This window comes from Sander vitreus, chromosome 1 (assembly GCF_031162955.1).
Source record: "Sander vitreus isolate 19-12246 chromosome 1, sanVit1, whole genome shotgun sequence".
Lineage (NCBI taxonomy): Eukaryota > Metazoa > Chordata > Actinopteri > Perciformes > Percidae > Sander > Sander vitreus.
Genome location: NC_135855.1, coordinates 22,055,224 through 22,077,290, shown reverse-complemented (window position 1 = coordinate 22,077,290; position 22,067 = coordinate 22,055,224). Strand labels below are relative to the sequence as shown.

Genomic DNA, 22,067 nt, shown 5'->3' with positions numbered 1-22,067 from the left:
TGCGTTCGTTTTGGCTAAACTGTTCATCAGCAAGGGCGGAGTGTTGCTCGGCTTTTTCCCAGAACCTTTCTCAGAATTATGAAAAGTAACTGATTTAATCGTTGACTAATGGATTTAAATGTTATAAGTCAGATTTGGCACGAAACCAAACGATGATATTAAAAAACAGCTCCTCGGTTACAGGTATTTCACATTTCACCGCCCGCCAGGGACTCATTAATGTCATAATCGAGCTCCGGTGGTCTTGTGTGCGGAAACCGGAAACTACAAGTCAGCTGCTGGGAAGCTGAATGTGTTTATCTCTAAATAAGCTTGATGGCTAAAGTCGTCAGTTGTTAAGGTGTTCATTAGTCTGCTGGGGTAGTTTCTGGAAACAGTTGAACGGCAGTTCTTTGGAATTCTAATACAGACTGTGAAGATGAAGTCTGTGTTTCTTCTCGAGGCTTTGTCTTTGGCTTGTTTTGTGCTTTTAAACCAAGTGACAGCGAAGGTAAGGCTAATGGTAGCTAGCATAGGTTAGCTAGCGTTAGAGAGAAAATGGTGATGAAATCTCATCTCTCGTAAAGATTAATTATCTCATCCGACAGTTACGCGTAAGAATAGCTTAACGTTACATCAAGCTAACTCTTGTTGTCCTGAGGTTGAGACTTTCCTGTGATGTTCCGTGTTGCTAAAGCTACATCTTGCTAACGTTACAGTCGAAACAGAAAATGAACATGAAGGTAGGGTTTATTGCACGACTGTTGTAACTACAAGACTGTGGTAGTTTTAGTTCAGTGCAGCCAATGGACTGACAACTGATTGTATCCTGTATTTATGTAGGGAAGCTAACAGCATCAACATCATATTTGGCTGCTTGTAAATCAATAACCAATGGTATGATCAATATTTTGGTATTAGGGCATTACTAGTCTCGCATTGCCAGATCTCCACAGCGCTGTGTCAGCGATAGAGTAGCAATGTATGTTCATTTTAGTTTCCAGCATCCATGTAAGTTAGATGGCACCAACATTTGGTCTAATCATAACTGGCCTGGCAACCCAAAGGCCAGTGTTTTGTTTCCAGATTAGTGTGGTGACTTATGATGTGAGGGGCCTTTGAGCATTAAACACTTCATTTCCTACATTCTGGTGAATTTTTATGCTCCTATTTAATGGAATATATTGCACTAAGGCTCTCAGGCATTCTATATCGCTTTCAACTATTTATTCTCCTGTAGATCGACTTTTCTAATTATATCTGAGTCAGCACACATGTAGCCTAGGCATCATTTACTCTTCCCTTCTCTTTTGCGTCTTTTGTTGAGGAAGTAACCTCCTTAAATGTGCAAATGACAATTATTCACCTCAATGATACATTCATTCATTTTAATGAATTATTAAACCCCTGGACTGTAATATTTCAGATGTGTTTGAGCAAGATTTCTGCTCATGTTCAAAACTTTGTGCACATTCAAAATATAACTCATCCCATCTGTGCTCTCTGAGATTTGGAGTCGTGGTATTTTGTGAAAAATAAAGTTATAATAGGCTATTACAAGAATAAAGTCACAATATTTCAGAAAATAATCCACCTGCACCATAGTCTGCTGTGCGTTACGTGATTGCTCTGCTGATGCGGTAGATCTCAGACCGTCTGACAGACACAGAGCCCCGTTTGGGTCTCTGGTCTCTGAATGAGACAAAGTTTAGGGAAGTGGCTGTACGCTGCTATACATCGGAGGTGGAAAACCGAAACTATGGCAGAAATACACGGAGCACAAACGTGATACATCTGCCGCAGCATGTCGACAGCAGAGCGCGTCCATTATAAACCTGAAGCTGCACAGACCACAGACAGCGCGCTGCTCATCTCTATTTCTACAGCGAGAGTGGACACTAAGCGAGAAGCAGTGGCAGCAAAAACTGTCCTGTCCTGTACACAGGACAGTGTCTGACTGTCCCGGGACAGTCATTGGAGTCACAGGAGGACAGTGTACAGTAAAATAAAACTTAAAAACATGAGACAAATAGGTGAGTCTTCAGCTGCTTTTTCAAAGCGTCAACAGAGACCACAGAAGTATGACAATAGGAAGCAAGTTCATGGCAGGGAAATAAAGTTGAAAGTGCAGTATGTACAGTAAAACTTTGTACTTTAAAACATAAAATCTACAAAGTGCTTCACATGATTTAAAATAAAGGAACAGAAGACTGAAACACTGAAAGAAAATAAAATATAAACTTAAATGCCTGATTTAATATGTGTTATCTAAGTGTGTTGTACATGGGTTACCATGTGCAGGTATGTTGGAAGAGAGAGACCCTCCCCCAAAAAAAAACAAAAACAAAAAAAAAACAAAGATTATGAAACGTGATCTATCTGTTACAGAATTCTGAAGACATTCGTTGTAAATGCATCTGTCCGCCATACAGAGAGTTTCCGGGGCAAATCTACAAACAAAATGTCTCTCTCAAAGACTGGTATGTAAAGTGATGTGTCGCTACACTTGAATGAGCTGTTCATTTCCTGCTTACTACTAGCTTGTTAACGTTATTTTCTTGTTTTTAAGTAACTGTCTTCATGTCGTTGAACCCATGCCGGTTGAGGGAAAAGATGTGGAGGCGTACTGTTTACGCTGCGAGTGTAAATATGAAGAGAGGAGCTCAGGGACAATTAAGGTGAGTTAACATTGAAGGGGTTGTTTACGTTGCCTTAATTTGACATAATAAAATTGTTTGTTTTGTCTAAATAGAAAACCCAAAGATATTCAATTTAATATGCTGATAAAACGGAGAAAAGCAACCAATCCTCACATTTGAGAAGCTGGAATCAGTAAATGTTTGGCAGTTTTTGTTGAAATGCTGTTTGCCTTAAATGATTAAGCTGTCAATAAATTGTCTATCGACTAATTGTTTCAGCACTTCTTGTCATTTAACTTACTGTTTTTTCTGTGTTTGGATCCTACACATGTCAAAAGACTCCAAACCAATCAGTAATCATTCTGTATATTTAGGTTACCATCATAATGTACCTCTCCATTTTGGGCCTGCTGCTGCTCTACATGGTCTACCTGACTCTCTTGGAGCCCATATTGAAGAGGCGTCTGTTTGGACATTCACAGCTTATCCAAAATGAAGATGATGTCGGGGTATGTGTTCCCTTTTAATATTGCAGCATTGCATCTCATAATTAGAAAGTAAAATAAGATTTATGTTATGGTAATTATGGTACTGCTCCATCCTTCTACCCAGAAAACAAGTTTCTCTGCGTTCTCCCTTGTCATGGGAATTTATTGTATGTGTCCATTACCTCTCTTTACACAACATGTCACATGGAATTCATCCTTTGTGGGTAAAATCTGTCATAGTTATGGTTCTTAAATGTCCAAATTACACACAATATGCAACACATAATTTCTGACTGAAATATTTAGGTGAAATTTGACAACCGTTAATTTAGGCAGTGTTACAGCAGCTGGTCCCATTTGAACAGATCCTTCAAGCAGTGCTGTGTGGTGAGACCTGGTTTCTTTATAAAAGTGCACTAACAACAATCACAGGCCAAGAGTAGCAGCAGGGAAACTCTCAAACTAGTGCACAATGCAGGCAGCTTTAGTGGGCATTCACACAGCCTACGTCAGACGGTGCGGCAAAAACGCAGGTCTTTCCATTCATTTTGAATGGGTGTAGTGCGTTTAGGCTGCAGCGGGGTTTGCCTCAGGGGGGACACACAGAAATACATAGCAGGCCTGCGGTGAGAAGTTGCGACCAACTCAACTTTTGGAGAAACGCAACCCTACGTCACGCTGCGGTGGCCAATCATGTAACCGGCGATCAGACTTGTCAGTCGGTTTTGAGGCGGTGTATGAGTCCCGTACAGTGAACAGGAAACATCACAGCCTCTATCGCTGCCACAAGAAAGTTTTAAAAAACGAAACACAAGCACTGAACTGCCCAGTTTGTGTAACAGCTGAATGTTTGCCAAACAACAAAGCACAGTCCATCGGTCTCACTCTTCTCTTTTCTTTCTCTGTGAAATGAAGCTGCCTTTAAGTGTGGTCGGAAACGTTGAGATCTATAAACGATCTAATGTAAAACAGAAGTTGTGAAATAACAAAAGGGGTTAAAGAGCACAACAGGACATCACACAAATGGGCCGTTTCAGTGACACTTCCCCCCCCCCCACTGCACAACCCTGCGGCAAATGGCCGGATCGCTGTTTCTCTGTCTGAACGCAGCCTTAACCCTGCTCACATCACAATATCTCTACGTGCTTTTACCGCTAACCTGATTCTTAAACATTATTAAAATGAGAGACTATGTTTCTTTATCAGGTCGTGTGATTTTAAAAGGAGCCGAGTTAATGTAGCCAGATTTCTGCTAGAAAAACTGGTTATTTATGTACACGTGGGCATGACAAAGACGGAGGACCGGGAAAGTAGCAGAATGAGGTCACTACTTGTAGTTGTGAGTAATTGTAGCAAACATTGTAGTAAACTGAAATGTACTGTAAGTAAACTTAACTGTAAAATTTAACTTCTAAGTAGGCTGCGTTCAATTCCAAAGCCAAACACTAGTCTGTTTTTTATTTTTTTATTTGTTCAAGCAGTAAAGACGGCCCACTCTCTTTTCTCCCACTGTAGCAACTGTGTTGTCACTGTGCCATCAGTGAAGAAGAATTTTCCTGCAGTGGAATTTTCCCAGAAAACATTGAATTATAATGGATCTAAAATATGCCAGTTCCCACTGCAAGTAATCTTACAATTGCAGTGCATTTAAAAACAGATTTAGATGTATAGACTTACATTTCAACAGTTATCTAGTAGCTGATATAGTTATTTGCTCTCCTATCTATTTCAGGAAACAGAAGCACCATTGAATGCTGAAAGTGCATTCAAAGAGCAGTGAATGAATTTGGTGACTTCCAGTATGACACAGTGTTTAGATATCAAGATATTTTTATATAGAAAACAGTGACTGCCTTTGCCTGAGGGGAGAGGGGGAACTGCAGCTGACTTGCTGAGCACGCTGCTGTGTTTTCACTGGCAGAGTTCAGGCAAGAGGAAGAGAGATTTCTTAAAAAAAAAAAAAAGAAGCTTTTGCTGTAAAAATGTGACTAAGCACCAAAATGTTTTACATGTAGCATGAACATTTTGATCATTGTTGGCAAACTATACTCTAACTTTTGTTAAATTGGAAAGGAAGATGACAACTTTGTCAACAACCAGATTACTGCCAGAAACTAGTTAAATGCAATAAATGGTAGTCTCGCATTGCCAGACCTTCCTCCACAGCACTGCGGAGGAGGGTCTAGCTAGTCCACACAGCATTCCGGGATGGGAGAAAAACATGCTCTGGTTTATTGGCATTTCTTTAAACCAATCACAATCGTCTTGGGCGGCGCTAAGCGCCGTACGGAGCAACAGCGCCTCTGCAAAATAGCCTTGTTTTGGTGGAACGTGTACGTGTAAAAGTTGTTTTAGTTGTGCGACAGAAAACTCAGATTGGACAGATAGTCTAGCTAGCTGTCTGGATTTACCCTGCAGAGATCCGAGGAGGAGTTAACCATAGTCCTCAGAAATCCACCAGAGTTTAGAATGCCAACACAAAGAAAGCCCAAGGCAACAGATATCCGGCCTAAATGAGTAATATCCGGCAGATTTTCCGTCGGCAACGGAGCAATCCAGGAAGTGGAACGTCGTGGATATAGACTAAATAAATGGTGATGTTCTGGTAAATGTGCTGTTACTGGTGACTTTATAGAGGTTACTGGTTTGGAAGGAGAAGAATTAACTTTGCCTTCATTTCATTGTATTTATGGAACAGCAACAGAGTAGCCGCTGCTAGAGAAAGCTTGAAATGACTGTAATACTACAATGATCTAATTGACCCAAAGTTGAGACTATCTGTAGCTTGTCCCCCAAAACAAAGGGGAGAGAGATTTGAAAGCCAAACCAGTATAAGCGGAAGCCCTGCTGTGGCATTAATTACAGAGGAAATGGCGGGCATGTTTAGTCATTCTTTGATACAGAGAGACTGCCCAACTGATAATGTTGGTTTATTTTCCTCAAGCATTTGGCACAGATGTCAGTTGTGGCTGTGATCCTCCCAATCTTGTTCTTGCATTTAGTTTTAGTATGCGTTTCTTCTGGGAGTAAAAGTAGCAACTTTATTTTACAGCGCTCAAAAACATTTACAAAATATGTCACAGAGAGACATAAAATCAAGAAAACCCCGGTGATGAGAGTAAAGGAGAGACACATCACGTCTTAATTTGTTTTTTTAAAAGGAATTACTTCTGCTGAAAACCCTGCACTGTGTGCCTCCACTATTAAACATACAGGTAACCATTGTAAGAATGCTAAAATTGGGGTTTTGTGCATTTTCCCATAAGATAAGATAACATAAGATGTATTTTTGTCTGGCTCCGTTCTACAGAAGATAAAATCATGCATTCTACATAGTAAGACATCACAACAACACATAGCTTATAAATTTATATATAAGCTAAATTATAAATTTGCATGAAGCTCAACAACACAGCGTCATGCAACAATTATCTGTTAAGATTTTCTTACAAGATGGACCTATGATTGACTTACTGACTTACAGTATGTCACACCTTGTAGACTAATCGTGTTATATCTTTTTTCCATTCTGTGCTTTCAGGACCAGCAGCCTTTTGCCAACGCTCACAATGTTTTGTCCCGTTCACACTCTCGACCCAACATGCTGAACAAAGTGGAGCATGCCCAGCAGCGCTGGAGGAGGCAGGTCCAGGAACAGAGGAAGTCTGTGTTCGACCGTCATGTTGTTCTCAGTTAAACTGCCCTGCGATCAAGAGTTCCTGCTGGAGGAAAAAAACAACAAAAACAAACACTGTGACAGAGCCCTCAGTTTATACAGTATTGCTTCCTTTCTCTCATCTCATCAAGTGTTACACTTCACAGGTGAACGTGGTGAAGAAATCTGGATCCATAAAGCAGACTTCCCTGTCAAATGTATACTCAAAATTGGGAGCTCTTATTTGGTCTGCAGGCGACACAAGAGATTACAGTGAATTCATTTTTGCACAATCTTAAATGAACAGTCTTAAATAGCATTTTTACAAATGCAGAACGTACTCTCTGCCTGCTGTCTAGTTTGCAGAAGTGCCAAGTCACCAGAGAATTTGCAGTGAAGAATTTGATGTTAGAGACTAATAAATGTGAGATAATAAAAACATATTTCAAGTGAATATTTTATAACATTCTCTAACTCTTTCTGGCCATGGTGTCAGGTGAAGTCCCATCAGTCCAAAGCTGTTTTTCACATTTACAAGCCAAACAGGCTTTCAGAGTAAAACATCCAGATGTTGGTGAACTGGATAACTGGGCAGCCTCCTGGCTGCAGTAAGGATCTGTTAACATGTAGCTGGTGGGTATTTTCCACCCCAAAACTGATATAACTCGAAACTACTGCTCTCACCACAGGGGAAAGGAAACAGTGATCAAGTGTACAATATAAATCAGTCAGCCTTCTTTGAAAATGCATGTTTTATAATGAATCTTTTATAAATGTGAATTGAATCCTTTATTCCTACCTACTCCTTCCTATGTCTGATAACTGGTGTGAAATCCATCATATAACACGTTACATCAAATTTCATATTTCAAAGTAGTTTCACTAAACCTCGTTGCAGAAATCGATGCAATCTGTTGTTGATGCTGTTGTAATCGTTGTTGCGCTATTGATCCTCGTCTGTTGAAGATCCTCTTGAAATCGGTACATTCTTTAACTGCCTAAACAAATCTAATGAATAGTCTTTTATTTTGGCACTTCTATGTGCTTGGTCTAACATTTGTTCCATTATGAAGGTCTTTATTGACTATCAGGCAGCATTAGTATGACAGAGTGGTGTTATTCTGAGTGCAAATAGGTTTATTTTGTGGATAGCTGGGCTGTGTACAGACCTATGAAAGTGTTCTTAACTATTGTATATGTTATACCTTTAACTTTGAAATAAATTTATGTAATATTTGGGATTCTCACATTTGTAATGTGTTGACATTTCTTCATGCTTTATTTTAGCTGAGGCTGAACTGAAAAAGTGCTTACTAGTTTGCACAGCTGTAAGTGCATTTGACATGAACACATAACACCTGTAGATAGTTTGATGTTACATCAACATTTGTCCCTACTATGAGAAATAATGCACTTTGTAACAAATACCATGGTCTACTTATTGCTTTTACTGTGTGATGAAGACGGGGCTGGATGAACCTGATGGGGTGTCAACCTAAATTGAACCCCCACACACACTTTCTGCTTTCTCTGCATTGCCCCCGTTTGTAATCCAGTTTTTGATGCACACATCGTTTTTAAAGAAAATAGTAGGTTCTAGTGAGCTGATGCCTTTGTGGCTGAATCTCTCACCCTTTCGGTGATTTCTGTTCACTGAGTGTTTTCTGATCCATGACAATTTGACGCTGCCAATGGAAAAATACTCTGGATCATTTCCTTAAAAACTTTACAGGCATGTTTATAGTTTGATTTAGGGTAGAAAATAAATATGACATGATTGATTTCACTTTTATTACATCAAAAACGTCTGGAAACCCCCTGGAAATGGCCAGTTGAAATATATTGAACTAAACTATAACTAATTGTACTACTAATTATTTGTCTGCAAATGTTTGGTAACCCTCAGTATCTTCTTTTTTTGTTAAGCAAAATGATTTCCATACAGCTGCGTCATCATTTCCTGTGCAGTCCACTTTTCCTGTTCTTCCCCTTGTTGCATGCAGTTATACGGAGGAGACTGTTTTTCCGCAAAAAAAGAGTCAGTTTTCAGGCTGCACAGACAGAAAGCGACACAGGCTCTATGTTAAAGAATGGATCATTGAGCAAACGCTGCAACAACACACAAAGACAGGTAAGCTGTATGTTTCACTTCATTAAATGTTCTAAATGTCTATAATCAAACGGGATTTTTACCTTTTTAACAAACTTGCAGTATTTGTAGCATCTTTAGAGAGTGTTGATGAGAAAAGAAAAGTTCTTTGTATTTTATAGTCTGTTGTATTGTTGACATGATTAACATCACTGCCATAAAGTTATTCATACATGCTGACTTTGATCGATGTTGTTTAACTGTCTAATCCACTGTTTGACGTTTAGGAGGAAAATTAGTTACTTCTCAGCTTCAGTGTCGCATTTGCATTAGTTAGCCTACAGGGGGCGCCTCAGCCTTTGGATTTGATCCATTCAAATATCGAATGTCTGCTGCACTCTTAAGACATACACTCACATGTGTTTACCTTTTCCTTCATGTACCTACACGTTTTAGTTCAATTAAGTCTTTCTGAGACATTTTGCCAAACCCATCTCACTCTCTCTCTCTCTCTCTGCACACACACACACACACACACACGCACGCACACACACATACACACACACACACACACACACACACACGCACACGCACACGCACATACGCACACACGCACGCACGCTACGCATATGTGACAGTGCGCTAGTTAGCTTCACTTTCGGCATAATTAAAGTATATTTACAGTTTGAATTTCGTCACGCCACTTATATAACATCTACCCCAAGGTCTTATAAAGCTAACTATGGTGTCCGATTTCAATTTAATGCATTTTTGTGAACATTAGGGATTTCGTTAGCTGCTACTGTCCCTTCAATCCTATGGGTAAAGATCGCGGCTAGCTGCAGGCCCTGGAGCTCCATCAGGGCCTCGGCATTTTGTAGTCCAGTAACCCAGAACCGGTGACTTTGCGCGGGTATGGAGCGCCGCGGGCTTCCCTTCGTGACGGAGATCCAGCTAGCTCACAGCGAGCCGGAGTCTATGAAGTAGGACACGCCGGGCGGCGAGGCAGCACCGGCCGCTGTCACGTAGCCTGCTGAGCTCCTGCTGAACTGCGACACACAGTCGGACAAAATTTGCAATTAGCCATCAATTTTCGTAAAACGGCCCATATTTGACCTCTACATAGTTGATTTCTCGCATAAAAAAAGTCTCAGAAGTGAATTTAGTAATTAAATAGCGGACCTCTGGAGATCTGCATGACCTAGCTAGATTCAGAAGACTAAGCTGACCTCAGGTCAGTGGTGTAGCCTATGCAAATGTTGGGGCGTGACAAAGACTAGGAGTTGGGATGCTGACGTCAGCTTCCAGCTTTGTTGAGATTCGCCCGTTTTCAGCGGCAGTTTCAAAATGTGAGATTTGCAGATGATAGGGGTATCAATGGGATTTTGAGCTTCTATGTATGTCCTATTTACCCACCAAACTGTCGTTATTCAACTATGATAAGCCCCCAACGTCTCCTTCCAGGCAGCGCTGCGACCGTTGACTTCAAGGCACCTAACCCTAACCTTAACCCTAACCACGCTGCCTGGAAGGAGACGTTGGGGGCTTAAAACACAGATAAACCACACACACAAACACACAAACTCCACTGTATGAGACATTTACACTAATACGCTACATTTTCCTTCAAGGTTTCTGTAGGCAGACCGATGCTGTAGCTGCTATCTGTGTGGTGAAAAGCTAAAATGCCATGAGATAAAGTACTGTCCTTGTGCTAAACTTTGCTCCTCAGTAGCGCAGTATGTTGTGATACTGCAGTTATTCAAAGCATTTTTAGACAGTAATATGGCGTCACTTGTTATTGAGTGAACAATGAAACTTGTGGTTTTCTGACAGTTCGAATTATTCTGTCATTACCTGATTTGTTACAGATTATTGTTAATTAAAACAAATCAAGCCTTTTCTATAGTTGTGGTACATACTGTATCCAAAAGATAGAGTCCCACGTATTAATAACAACACATGAGTTGCCAACACATACACACAAGGTAGCCTAGTCAGTATTATTTCAGTATTATTTTTTGATCCCCTCCATTGGTCATAGACTGCAAAATAGTGTCTGTATGAACAAAAACAGTCAAAACAGGTTTGAAATGTGCCTGAGGCTGAAAATTAGAATAATCATCATCATCACAGAATATCAACTGTAACATGTTTTGCATTCAAATATTACAAAAAAAATGAAGTAGTAGTTACAATATATTATTTCCAGCTACTGTGTAGGAGACACTTGCAGCTTGTTTTCTTCAGTTTTAAAGGGGAGAGGATCTCTTTACTTGTGAAGTTGTGTCTTCTCTGTCAGTGCTGTCTGGAGTTTTGACGAGACACGTCAGCCTCAATCTAATCCTGGAGTTTAAGAGCTGCCTCGGGTCTGTTTCTGAAACCCGATGTGGTGTTTATTGCACCAAATATATATTCTCAAATGGGTTCAATATTTCCATACTTGCCTCGACCCCTTGAACCATGTGAACATCCAGAAGCTGAAAGAAAGAATTTGAGGTGTAGGTGGGAAAATCCCCACAGAGCTGTGAAATAATCCCCCTTGAATGTTTTAGGATTTGGGATTCACAGTGGATCCTTAACAAACACACAAGGTTTAGGGATTTTATTTGAAAAAATAAACACTCATTCCCTTGTGGCTGTGGCTTTAGCAGGTGTATAATCATGAGAGTTGAAAGAAAGGCCTAAGATTTACAGCATCCGAGCTCTGTGGTCAATCCTAAAACTTTCTTTTTATTAAGCAGATTTAACAGTACAGCGTCCTGTCAGGGATGTAAGATTTCATTAAAGCAACACTATGTAACTTTTAGCGTGAGCTGTAGTTCCAATGAGACAACCTGTAGGGGGACCAAAGCGGCGGGTAGCGTGAGCTGCAGTTCCAATGAGACAACCTGTAGAGGGACCGAAGCGGAAAAAGTTACATAGTGTTGCTTTAAGTATGTAAGTGATCAGATGCATGTTATGAACTTTTTTGGATGCTCCAATGTCATGCAAGAAGAGGATGTGGCTTTTAATGAGAAATACAGATGACACTGCGATCAATGGAAACAACAAATTCCGTGAGAGTACAAGCTTAGGTTACGTTCTGGTAAAACATCCCATAAAAAGGAATCACTGCTTCGAACTTTTGTGCTCACACAGTGAGAATTTGCAGTGATTTCAGGAAGGACAATCTTTAACGAGACCATGGAAAGGTTTGAAGTCTCTGAGAAAAGCTGCACAGTGGCAGAGCTTGTAGGCTTCTTGCTGACTTGATGTGACGAAATGTGATGACGGATGTCTGGGTTTTGTGACTTCCTTTGTTTCCAAGTCTGTGGGATGATAAGACACCCCAAGAGATTGTAAGGAGAGGTTTTATGGCCGGGAAGTGCTTGCACATTTGGTGGAAAGATGTTGCATGCAACAGCATAGAAAGATAACCATGAATGGCAAAATGATTTCATGTTTGATAGTAGGAATATATTGTGAATAGGAGCTATTTCACAGTAAGACAGATGAAAACACTTTTTGGTGCTAAGCTTACAATTCCAGCGCAAAATGAACCTAGGGGTTATTAACATTATGTGTACAGAGTCGACCGTTCTCTGGGATATGTTTTCATGCTAATCGAATGTGTCTCTAGCTTGAAACAAGATAGCGCAACCCGCTGATTAGCTTATAAAGCTAGTCGTCGGGGCACAGGTAAAGTAAAAAGAAATCACTATTTCTACACCACTAACAAGGCTCGAAATAGCACCTCACTTCACTGCTTGTATACTACTGTCTTTATAATCTATCTTTTCACATACAAAGTTCTCAATGCTTTGGTTTACATGTAGGGACCCTCATTATGCTACCATTGAAGTGTGGTGCTATTTTGAACTTTGTTAGTGGTGTAGAAATAGCGATTTCTTTTTACTTTACCTGTGCCCCGACGACTAGCTTTATAAGCTAATCAGCGGTTTGCGCTATCTTGTTTCAAGCTAGAGACACATTCGATTAGCATGAAAACATGGACCGTGCTGTAAATTAGTATTTTACTTTAGCATGTTATCCTTTGGATTACTATTTTATCGTCTTGATCCAGAAATCAATCAATCAATCAATCAATCAATATCCCAGAGAATGGTACACATATATTATTAACCCCTAGATTCATTTTGCGCCGGAATTGTCCTTAAATTTGACCTAGACAAAAGGTCCATCAAGGTCCACTTACTTCTGGAGCTTCATCAGCAGCAGGAACTAGATGTTCAAACTTTCTGTTGTTTGGTGTGTTTTTTTTCCCAACAGTCCAGCAAATGAAACACCAAAGCTATGGTTTAAATAGATTGAAAACGCACAAACTTAATGACAAATCAGATTGAAAAAGGTATTAAAATTCAAAATGTCTAAGTAATTCATGCATCTTAACAGTATGTTTTTAAAAGATGATCCATTTAATGATGACAATCCTTTTCATGTAATCCCTACAGAACAGATGAGTTTTGTTTTGTTTAATCTGTTTGATCTCTGTTTAATCATATGTTACATTCAGCAGCAATTGAAGGATTAGCTTAATAAACAAATTGGGTTTTTCAAGAAATGTTTTGTTTATGTCTTATGTCTTGCTTTTATTGTGAAGCACTGTGATGTATGATCTAGAGAGGTGTACATAAATAAACCTTACTCACTTATTATTGTATAGTGAAAAGACACATTTTAATATGTACTGACTACTTGACCACTGAGAAGCATACTGGACAGGTTTGGAAATCGTGTGGGTTTTCGGTATCGTGTGTCCAAATGAACATACAAAGTTACAGTCAGAACATACAGCCTGAGATGTTTACATGACCTGACATTACAAAGATGCTTTTTGTTATTCAGTGAATGTTTCAGAACCACAGCACAGAGAGAGTTATGTAGTTTAATTTGATTGTAATTAACCTAAACCTGGGGGATATTACATTTTGGGTGAATATTTTCATTTTTGTGGTCAACTCAAGTTTAGATCTGTGGTTCAGCTTGAAGCACCCAACCACTTTAGATATGCATTTAGAATGTTGAGAGATATGCAACAGTGGAATGTAACTACCCACATTTACTAAAGTAATGTACTTAAAGAGTAATTTAATACCAGGCTGCATCTCCTGCCAGATTTGTGCTTTGTTGCACATGTAACCATGCCAACAAGTGATGTCACGGGGTCCTGGTGTACACCTCTACATCACTGCAGCAAGGAGAGAGGTTAAACCACTGAAGGGCAGCAAAAACAGGTTTTTCAGTGGGTGTTGAGTTACTCTTTACTTTTAAGTGATATTTTTAAGTGTTTGTGCTTTACTTAAGTAAAATACCAATACAAAACATCTGATCAGTATATCATATTACAAACAAAAATGTTAGTAGACTACCCTCTCAACCAGATACATCATTAAAATGTTTACATGTTAATGCATCAATGAAAGTAATCCAAAAATATAATGTTTTTATTATGCTGTTAGAGAGTGTACTTTTACTTAAAGGGCTGGTTCAGAATTTTGGACATAAGACCTCATTTCCAAGTTAGCCAGTGTGTTATTTATCAGTGGAGACAGTTTTCAAGACTTTTCATCCAGTCCTTCCAATTGCAGAGTTTGCTGGTGCTAGGCTAGCGCAAGTCAACAGTATCTGTTAGCCTGCCACTAAAAACAGTCTTAACCACTCCACAGTACACCAAAGGGAAATAAATTATAACGCCAGACTATCGATGTAAATATCTGTGTTGACAGAATAATCTTAGGAATAGAACTACCCTTGCATCGCATTGCAATAGTTATACTTTGTTCCCTGTAGTTGGTAGCATAGGCTACAGCAGCATTGGAGTGATATTACCTAGGCTACTGAGAAAGCCAGTTTCCATGACAATCACACAAGTTCATTTACCTGCCGCTGCAATTTGCATATAAACTGTCTGAGCTTACATTACTTTTCTGTCAGCAATTACCTAAAGTTAGCGGTTAGCCCAGCCAGGTATCTACCAAGAGTGTAGCTATACAGTTAGCTAACGTTGTCACTCTCCACAATGCATTGAACTGTAACGTTATCTCCACTAACATTGTCAGTCTCAATCTATCAGTAGCAGCTAGGCTAACGTTATGAAAGGGGCTAGCTTTATTAGCTAGAGTAGCCTACCAAAAGTTATTACCTGTTCATCAGTAGCTGTTGGTGCATCTGGAAAGACGGATGGAACCGCATTCGTTGTCAGTGACTTGTGGTCCTTTAGATTGCGGGGGTTTTTCAAAGTCGTCTGGTCTAAAATGATCACTACACATTCGCCACTTGAGTAGAGTCTCCGCCTTGATGTCCAAGCCAGCAGCAAGAAGCCACAGTTGGTTCCTTTCTGCATCTCCCAATGGAAATTTGTGGAAACTTTGTGGCGCCCATCTGTTTGGTTTATTTTTACAATTTCTAAATGCACACTGAATCACCATGTTGCCTAGTCCTTAGTTTCCAATCCAATGCTTCAATACCAATATACTAGCTAGGCTACTACTAGGTGAACTGTACTGCGCTTCTCTGTTTACTTTTCGGCGCAGTACTACTAACCGGAGCAAAGTAAAATTCCGCCGCTGCTGAGAAACTAGTCCCTCAAAATGTAATGCGATCATTGAGATGCAAGGGTAGTTTTATTTCTAACATTATTCTATCAACACAGACATTTACATCGATATTCTGGCGTTATAATTTATTTGCCTTGGGTGTACTGTGGAGTGGATAAGACTGTTTTTAGTGGCAGGCTAGCAGATACTGTTGACTTGCGCTAGCCTAGCACTAGCGAACTCTGCAACTGGAAGGACTGGATGAAAAGTGTTGAAAACGGTCTCCACTGATAAATAACACACTGGCTAACTTGGAAAAGAGGTCCTATGTCCAAAATTCTGAACCACCCCTTTAACGGTAAGTATGATTTTAAATGCATGACCAGTAAGTACATTTACTCAAGTACTTTACTTGAGTATAATTTTGAGGTACATGTATTTCACTTAGCCTACTTCCATTTTAATGCTTTAATGCTTCCATGTCTTTTTTTATTATAAAGTTAGGTCTAAGTGCTATATAAATACTGTGAAAGTATCAAAACACTAGCCTGGTTGACACCAGACCCTTCTCAGTTGAGTTGAGAGTGGGTCTGGGCAAGGTTAATTCGCAGCTCATTTCCAAAGGGGCGTCACCAACGGACGCCACTCAAATGCTTCTGGGCGCATTGGATAGTCCTTCAACCAATCAGACCAACGATCTGGGTGATGTAGCTGCGACAGCGGCATCAACGGATTGCTGTGCTTCGGTAGCCGTCATGTTGAATGTAAACAAAAAGCTGCTCGCCGTCGCTGTGCTATCGTCATTGTGTAAAGCCCGCCTCAACGGTTGTGATTGGTGCCTCGATTTGGAAAAATTGGAAATGGGCTTGAGTGGGCTCTTGGCCAGACTGATTTGCAGAGCAAATCTCAAATTTGCTGGAAGTTCGTCAGAGTTTTCCCAGGCTATCAAAACACTCATTCCACAGACAAATGCACACAGCCTATCAGAAACGGTGCCTTTAATCAAGCTGTCAGAACTTCCGTACGTTTATGATGTTACAAATAAAGGTTCCTTTGTTTTATTGTCCTTTCTCAGCACTTCCATACATTGAAACAAAATGTGTCCTCTGCATTTTACCCATATACATAGGAGCAGTGGGCAGCCACAGTGCAGCACTCAGGGAAATATATATATATATATATAGGTAGAACGTGCAGCTACAGCGCCCTTACAGTCATTCCCCGACTGCAATGATGGGGCAGAGACGCATACAGCGCAGATGCGGAAGACCCAGAGATGCTGACCAATCAGAGTAGATTGGGCTTTTATTTTCTTTTTTTACAATAAGGGGGCTTAAAGAGACAGGCGCTAAAACAGAGCATTTCAGACAGAGGGTGAATTCAGGGATATTCAGACAGAGAGTATGAGGAAAATCAGGCGTTTTTAATCATTAAAGCAAGTAAACATGTTAATAGAAACCCGAAATACAAATATGAACCTGAAACTGAGAATAATATACCTTTTTGAATAATATACATTTTGCTGATATGACTATGTTCTGTTACTTAAATAAGATTTTAAATGCAGGTCTTTTGCTTGTAATGTAGTATTTTATTTTTTTTTCAGGATCTGAATACTTCTTCCACCACTAAAGATATGGCTAAAATGTATAATAATGTCACCAAAGTGTATTTTCTGATAACCTATATCTCTGATTCAAAACTTGGTCAGTGTCTACATGCATACTGCTCTCTGGGCTGCTTGGCTACACATTCATCTCTGACTAATGAAAGACATCTTTGTGTGGGTTGAAATAAATTCCTATGGGCCAGTGTGGAGGATTTCAGCATGACAATGTGTTGCAATGCTGGCAACATGGGTTTCATCCCATCAGCAGCAACAGCAGCCCTTCAACTCGTGAATATTCATCCTCACTCCTCGGCCCCACCGTGACAATAAACAAGGGAGAAGGCTGAATGCCTGTGAGAGGAGGGAAGGGGGCCAAATCCAGGGAAAAGTGGGGGGCAAACAACCCGTTTCTACGGTAACAAGTCCTGCCTTCCACTCTGCAGCAGGCTGCGACGGAGGCTAGAGCTTTTTTTTGTCGGTTTTGGTTGGAAAGACATAAATCGGAGTTTATTGAGAAGGGCAGGTATCCGGCAAAAAACAGCTAAAGTTTTTCAACGCGACCGGCACCGGGATTCGTGCGTCGCAAAGGGATTATAATCTCAAAATGACAACAGCCATGGATGTGAGGAGAAACTCGGAGGTAAATGCCGCCTGCTTTTTTGTTTTTTAAAACCCGCTTTTGACGAGCTAACAGCAGGGTTAAACTATAAGCTAGCGGTAGGAAACCGGTACAAACTACCCAAAACAAGGGTCCGAAAACAAACCCCTAAAAGTTATTGTAAAAAAGTTGCAAGGTGCGTTTAAACGTAGTCATAATCTCAATGTGACCATATTTGGTCATCGAAATTTTTAAACGATGGAGCGCAGTGAGCAGAAAGCTAAAACGCCAGACTTTTTTTTCCTTCAGCTGACCCTTTGAATGAAGAAAAATGTCCCAGCGGATACAGGCAGTGACTCTGTGGATTGTAATTAGACCAAGTTATCGCTTAAACATCTAAAAAAACAGTCAAACCAGCAGATAAACAGAAACGTAACAGGACTCCAGATGAACTCACGGTGTCCTTTTCCTGTTTTAGTTTGGACTTTGAGGGAGATTTGTTTTGTTCTGGGAGATAAAATCCATAGGACACAAAATGTGTGAACTGTGTGCTGTGGGTTTTATTTTACATGCTTATGGCCATACATATTTTTTTACATGGTTGTATACATGCAGTTGTCTTTGTTAATGCTGTATGAACTGTATAATACAGACCTACTGTCATGACATCCTGTACATGTCATGTACAAACCAGTGAAGTTTATATGTAGTAGGCTATTCAAGACAAAATTCACACAGTATTGTACTTTCCCCCCACAGCGTGACACTGTCGTCAAACTGCCTTGTTAGGGGCTATATAATTTAACTTAAGCTTAGTTTTTATTTTAATTGTAAACTTTGTAGCAGATTACAATGGAATGTAGTGCAAATATAAGCAATGGGCTAAGCATTAAGTGATTTTTGGTGCAGATGTGGATCCAGGAATCTTTATAATGATTTTCTAACACTGAAAGATGTGCCTTTTTTTTAATTTCCTCTACTTTCTTATGATTTCTGGCACTTGGATGAAAAAAATATGGTTCATGCAACACATGCTTTTTTTATGTGAATTTCTGATTCACCTGATGCAGATAAAAAAATTCTAGTATTAACACAGAGCAGTACTGGCAATGACATGCTTTCACTGAGTGCTTTGTAGTTTAAATATGGGAAGCTATGCTGCATCTATCCTGATTATGAATGTTTATATGAGTTTTCTTAACAGATTACAACTTAAACCCTAATGATCTTATCTTATACACTAATATGCAAACCCTAGAGACGTGACTGGCTTTCTTTAGCTCTTTTTTTCCCCCTTAAACTCTTTCTATTGTGCAGATCAAACAATGACCTTCCCCTCTCACTGGACAGGGCTGTCAACACAAAGCTATTGAGGAAATTCTTCTCTGTTTTACTTTCAGTTAAACAGGAGTGAGCCTGGCCTATCACCAGACACTTTTAAAGGGACTGTTGTTCACTCAACATCATGGTGAACCTGATTTTCTTCTTTCCTTCTTTCCTATCTATCCAGGTTGTTTCAATGTAATTTGCAAAGGATCTTAAAAACATAACAACGATGTCTCTTTGCACATAGAATTGCAATAGATTAATTTAACTCATGATCATAATCCACATCTTGTTGTGAACAGTTAGTCTTGTTGTGAACTGCATATGTAGGTACTTGGGTAACAAAAAGTAGCTAGTTTTTCCAAATGTACTTGACATGACACTCAATTCCCTTGTATTAGGGCTACAGCCTAGGGCTCTAAACCTTAGCAAATTAATATCAATATCAATTTTAGTTTTGTGTATTTTGAGTCTGATTTGTCTCTGATGAGTAAATATTGTGATTAACACATTGTACAGTGAAATGGGAATCTATACAGAAGGAAACAGCAAATCATAAAGCTTTGGAACTAGGCAATGGCGAAATATTTCATCCAGTATGAAATTCGTGGATCATTTATTTATTAAACCTGTTTGAAAACATATTTGCACCTACTCTGATTTGAGCAGCCTTTATATCAGGATGGAGTTATGAAAGAGAGCTGTTATCCTGTTAGGTCTTTGTTAAGTTGAACTCAGGTGCTGCAGGTATTTGCTTGGAATGAACAAGTAAGTAGATAAAATTCACACATCCTACCTCCTTTTTTTTATCGCTTAACTTTTTAGACCTGCAGCTGGACGGCCGGTCAGTGGTTATTAACCTTTATTGAAGTGGAGTTGAAGTCGGAGAATGCTTGCTGTTTATCAGTACTTTACCTCACACTCATGCACTTGTTGCTTAGTGTTAAAGTCTGATACTGTTGGCTGTAGATCAGCTCTGAAGAAACAGTTTTGTTCAGGGTCTGAAGGGAGCCACAGCCACAGCTGTTTAGAGTGGAGAGAGTATTTCCATATCATTTTTTCAAAGCAGATTTCTCAGTTGTGTGTTGTTCAGGTCACAAGACCATCTTTCTTAACTTGATCCCCCAAGCTCAACTGAAACTAAAAACCACTGAGAAAAATGCATCTTTTGATAAGAAAATCTACATCCACTTTCCATTGCCCCTCATGACGCATCATCCTGATGTTCAGTTGCCTGGCTGTACTGTAGTATGTGTAATTTGGATTGTAGCACAGTTGTAAGTCAGAATCAGGATTTATGTAAACACGTTTAAGTTTTGTCAGTTTGTGTTGTAATACAGAAGTTACAAACAAATGTCTGTTGTGTTGCTGTTTTTTTTTCTTTCTTGAAAAACAGGTTTGCTAATAAGAATATGAGAGGCTGTCTCAGTTTGCACACTTTGTTTCTGCCTGTGCTACTGTTGCACACTTGATACATCCCTGATTTATAATCCTAGGTTTACAGCCTCTGACTTTGCTTTGACACTTATTGCTATAGATCGTACTCTACATTGTGATTGGATTACCTATGCTCAGTGCAGGGCTTCTCTTTATTGACTCTTGTTTAGGTTTTCTGTTTAGTAATTATATGCGGGCAGCCACACAGTGTAATCTTGTGCATGTCACATTATAACCAGTTCTCTCCATGCACTATACATCCAGTGAGGTGCAATGAATCAATGGGATCTCCATGATACCATGTCACCATAACATGACATCACCATGTCAACATTAAAACGTCATGAGATGCCTTCATTGATTCAGGATGTTAGTTAATCTAACACTGCCCGCTCCGAAGCAGTTCACCATCATCTTAAATGCCTGAATACAAACGCTGTCGGCTGTTTGTAAACCTTTTAGCTCATATTAGCTCAGATATTAAGAATAAATTGAGCATGCCTTTTCTCAAAGCTTGCAATTTGTACATCCTCTTTATAAAGTAGATATCCTAGCCTATAATAAATTGCTAGTGGCATTGTCTTCGAGAATAACTGTTGGATTTCAAGATAATTTTTTTGGGTCTTTCCCCTTTATTATAGAGTGACAGTGGATAGACAGGAAAGATGGGGAAGACACGCAGCAAAGGGCAGCAGGTCGGATTCGAACCCGCGCCGCTGCAGGACTCAGCCAACACGGGGCAAATGCTCTTACTGGGTGAGCTAGAGGCCACCCCTTCAAGATTATTTTTTATCTTATGTTGTCATCATGTACTTGAGATTTCCCTTTTATGCGATCACATCCAGTTATCTAAGTTCATTCATTGAATACTTGATGTCAAGAGTAGTAATGCTAATGTGAGCGTTGGAAGCCAGAGAATAGTCTAAAGTGAGTTTCCAGTCATTTGTTTCTCTTAGTATTTTTGAATGTGTGCTCTTTAGAAAGTGTGAATTACATAATAGGTCATTAGGGAAAGATCACCTTTATAGTTAAAAAAAAAACTAATGGTGACTGTTGGCAAGATGTTATGACTGGCTTAGGTGGAAAAGTGTATAAAGGTTTAGCAAGTTAATGATGGAAGCAGATTTTTGAATAAGTGGTGACATTGCAGGTCATCATCCCACTTCTTTATTTTCTTGCACTGTCTACAGTTGTTTATGGAAAAACACATTTTGGTTCTGCTTTTTTTTTGCTGATTTATTTTAAAAAAAAAAGCTTGTGAATTGCACAAGTCATTAGATTTAATGACACAAAATCAAGACTTGGCTTAAAGTTTTAACCTACTTGAAGCTGATAAGCATTGACAAGTATTAGTAGTAGAGAAAATGAGCGAAAACACAAGTGATGTACAAGTTATTGTTTTTGTTGGCTTAGCTAAACCCTGACAAACAAGAATGCATCTCATCGACTTTATGTCCTTGAAAAAGTCAAAGACTGAGGTCAGCTCTGTGACACAGACTCTTGCCCCCCTGCTGCAGCTCAGATGGATTTAAGCCACAGTTTTCCACATGCCTGCCTCTGCAGCTGTGCATGCTCATATCTAGGTTACACAGAAGGGTTTTTCCTCTGTTTCACAAAGAGAAAATATGCCATGATCACTCTGGAAAAAAAAGAAGCTGAAATGGCTTAAAAAGGAATTATAAAAAGATTCCAAGAATTGGTTCCACCT

The 22,067-nt window shown here is 39.6% G+C and overlaps 2 protein-coding genes across 4 annotated transcripts in view; both read left to right on the top strand.

Moving 5' to 3' along the window:
- The first annotated feature begins 263 nt into the window (after positions 1-263).
- tmem9b (TMEM9 domain family, member B) lies at positions 264-8,008 on the top strand. Its single transcript, XM_078248045.1, has 5 exons — positions 264-490; positions 2,368-2,459; positions 2,549-2,657; positions 2,993-3,127; positions 6,648-8,008. The coding sequence occupies exons 1-5, from the start codon at positions 419-421 to the stop codon at positions 6,801-6,803; spliced, it is 564 nt and encodes a 187-aa protein (XP_078104171.1). The 5' UTR covers positions 264-418; the 3' UTR covers positions 6,804-8,008.
- Positions 8,009-8,783: 775 nt separating this feature from the next.
- dennd2b (DENN domain containing 2B) overlaps positions 8,784-22,067 on the top strand; it is a 58,477-nt gene continuing 45,193 nt past the window's right edge. Inside the window, exon 1 of one of the 3 annotated variants that reach the window (XM_078248024.1) lies at positions 8,784-8,892. The gene's annotated coding sequence lies outside the window, so the exon portion shown is untranslated. Of the gene's footprint in view, positions 8,893-17,278; positions 17,639-21,023; positions 21,116-22,067 lie in introns of those variants that run through there. The other 2 variants (XM_078248016.1, XM_078248033.1) reach the window with 2 other exon arrangements.

Excerpts from the sequence above, each read along its gene's own strand:
- tmem9b (XM_078248045.1), top strand. The coding sequence starts at position 419 with ATGAAGTCTGTGTTTCTTCTCGAGGCTTTGTCTTTGGCTTGTTTTGTG. Across the intron at positions 491-2,367 it reads TAAACCAAGTGACAGCGAAG|AATTCTGAAGACATTCGTTG; the intron begins GTAAGGCTAATG and ends TATCTGTTACAG. Across the intron at positions 3,128-6,647 it reads AAAATGAAGATGATGTCGGG|GACCAGCAGCCTTTTGCCAA; the intron begins GTATGTGTTCCC and ends CTGTGCTTTCAG.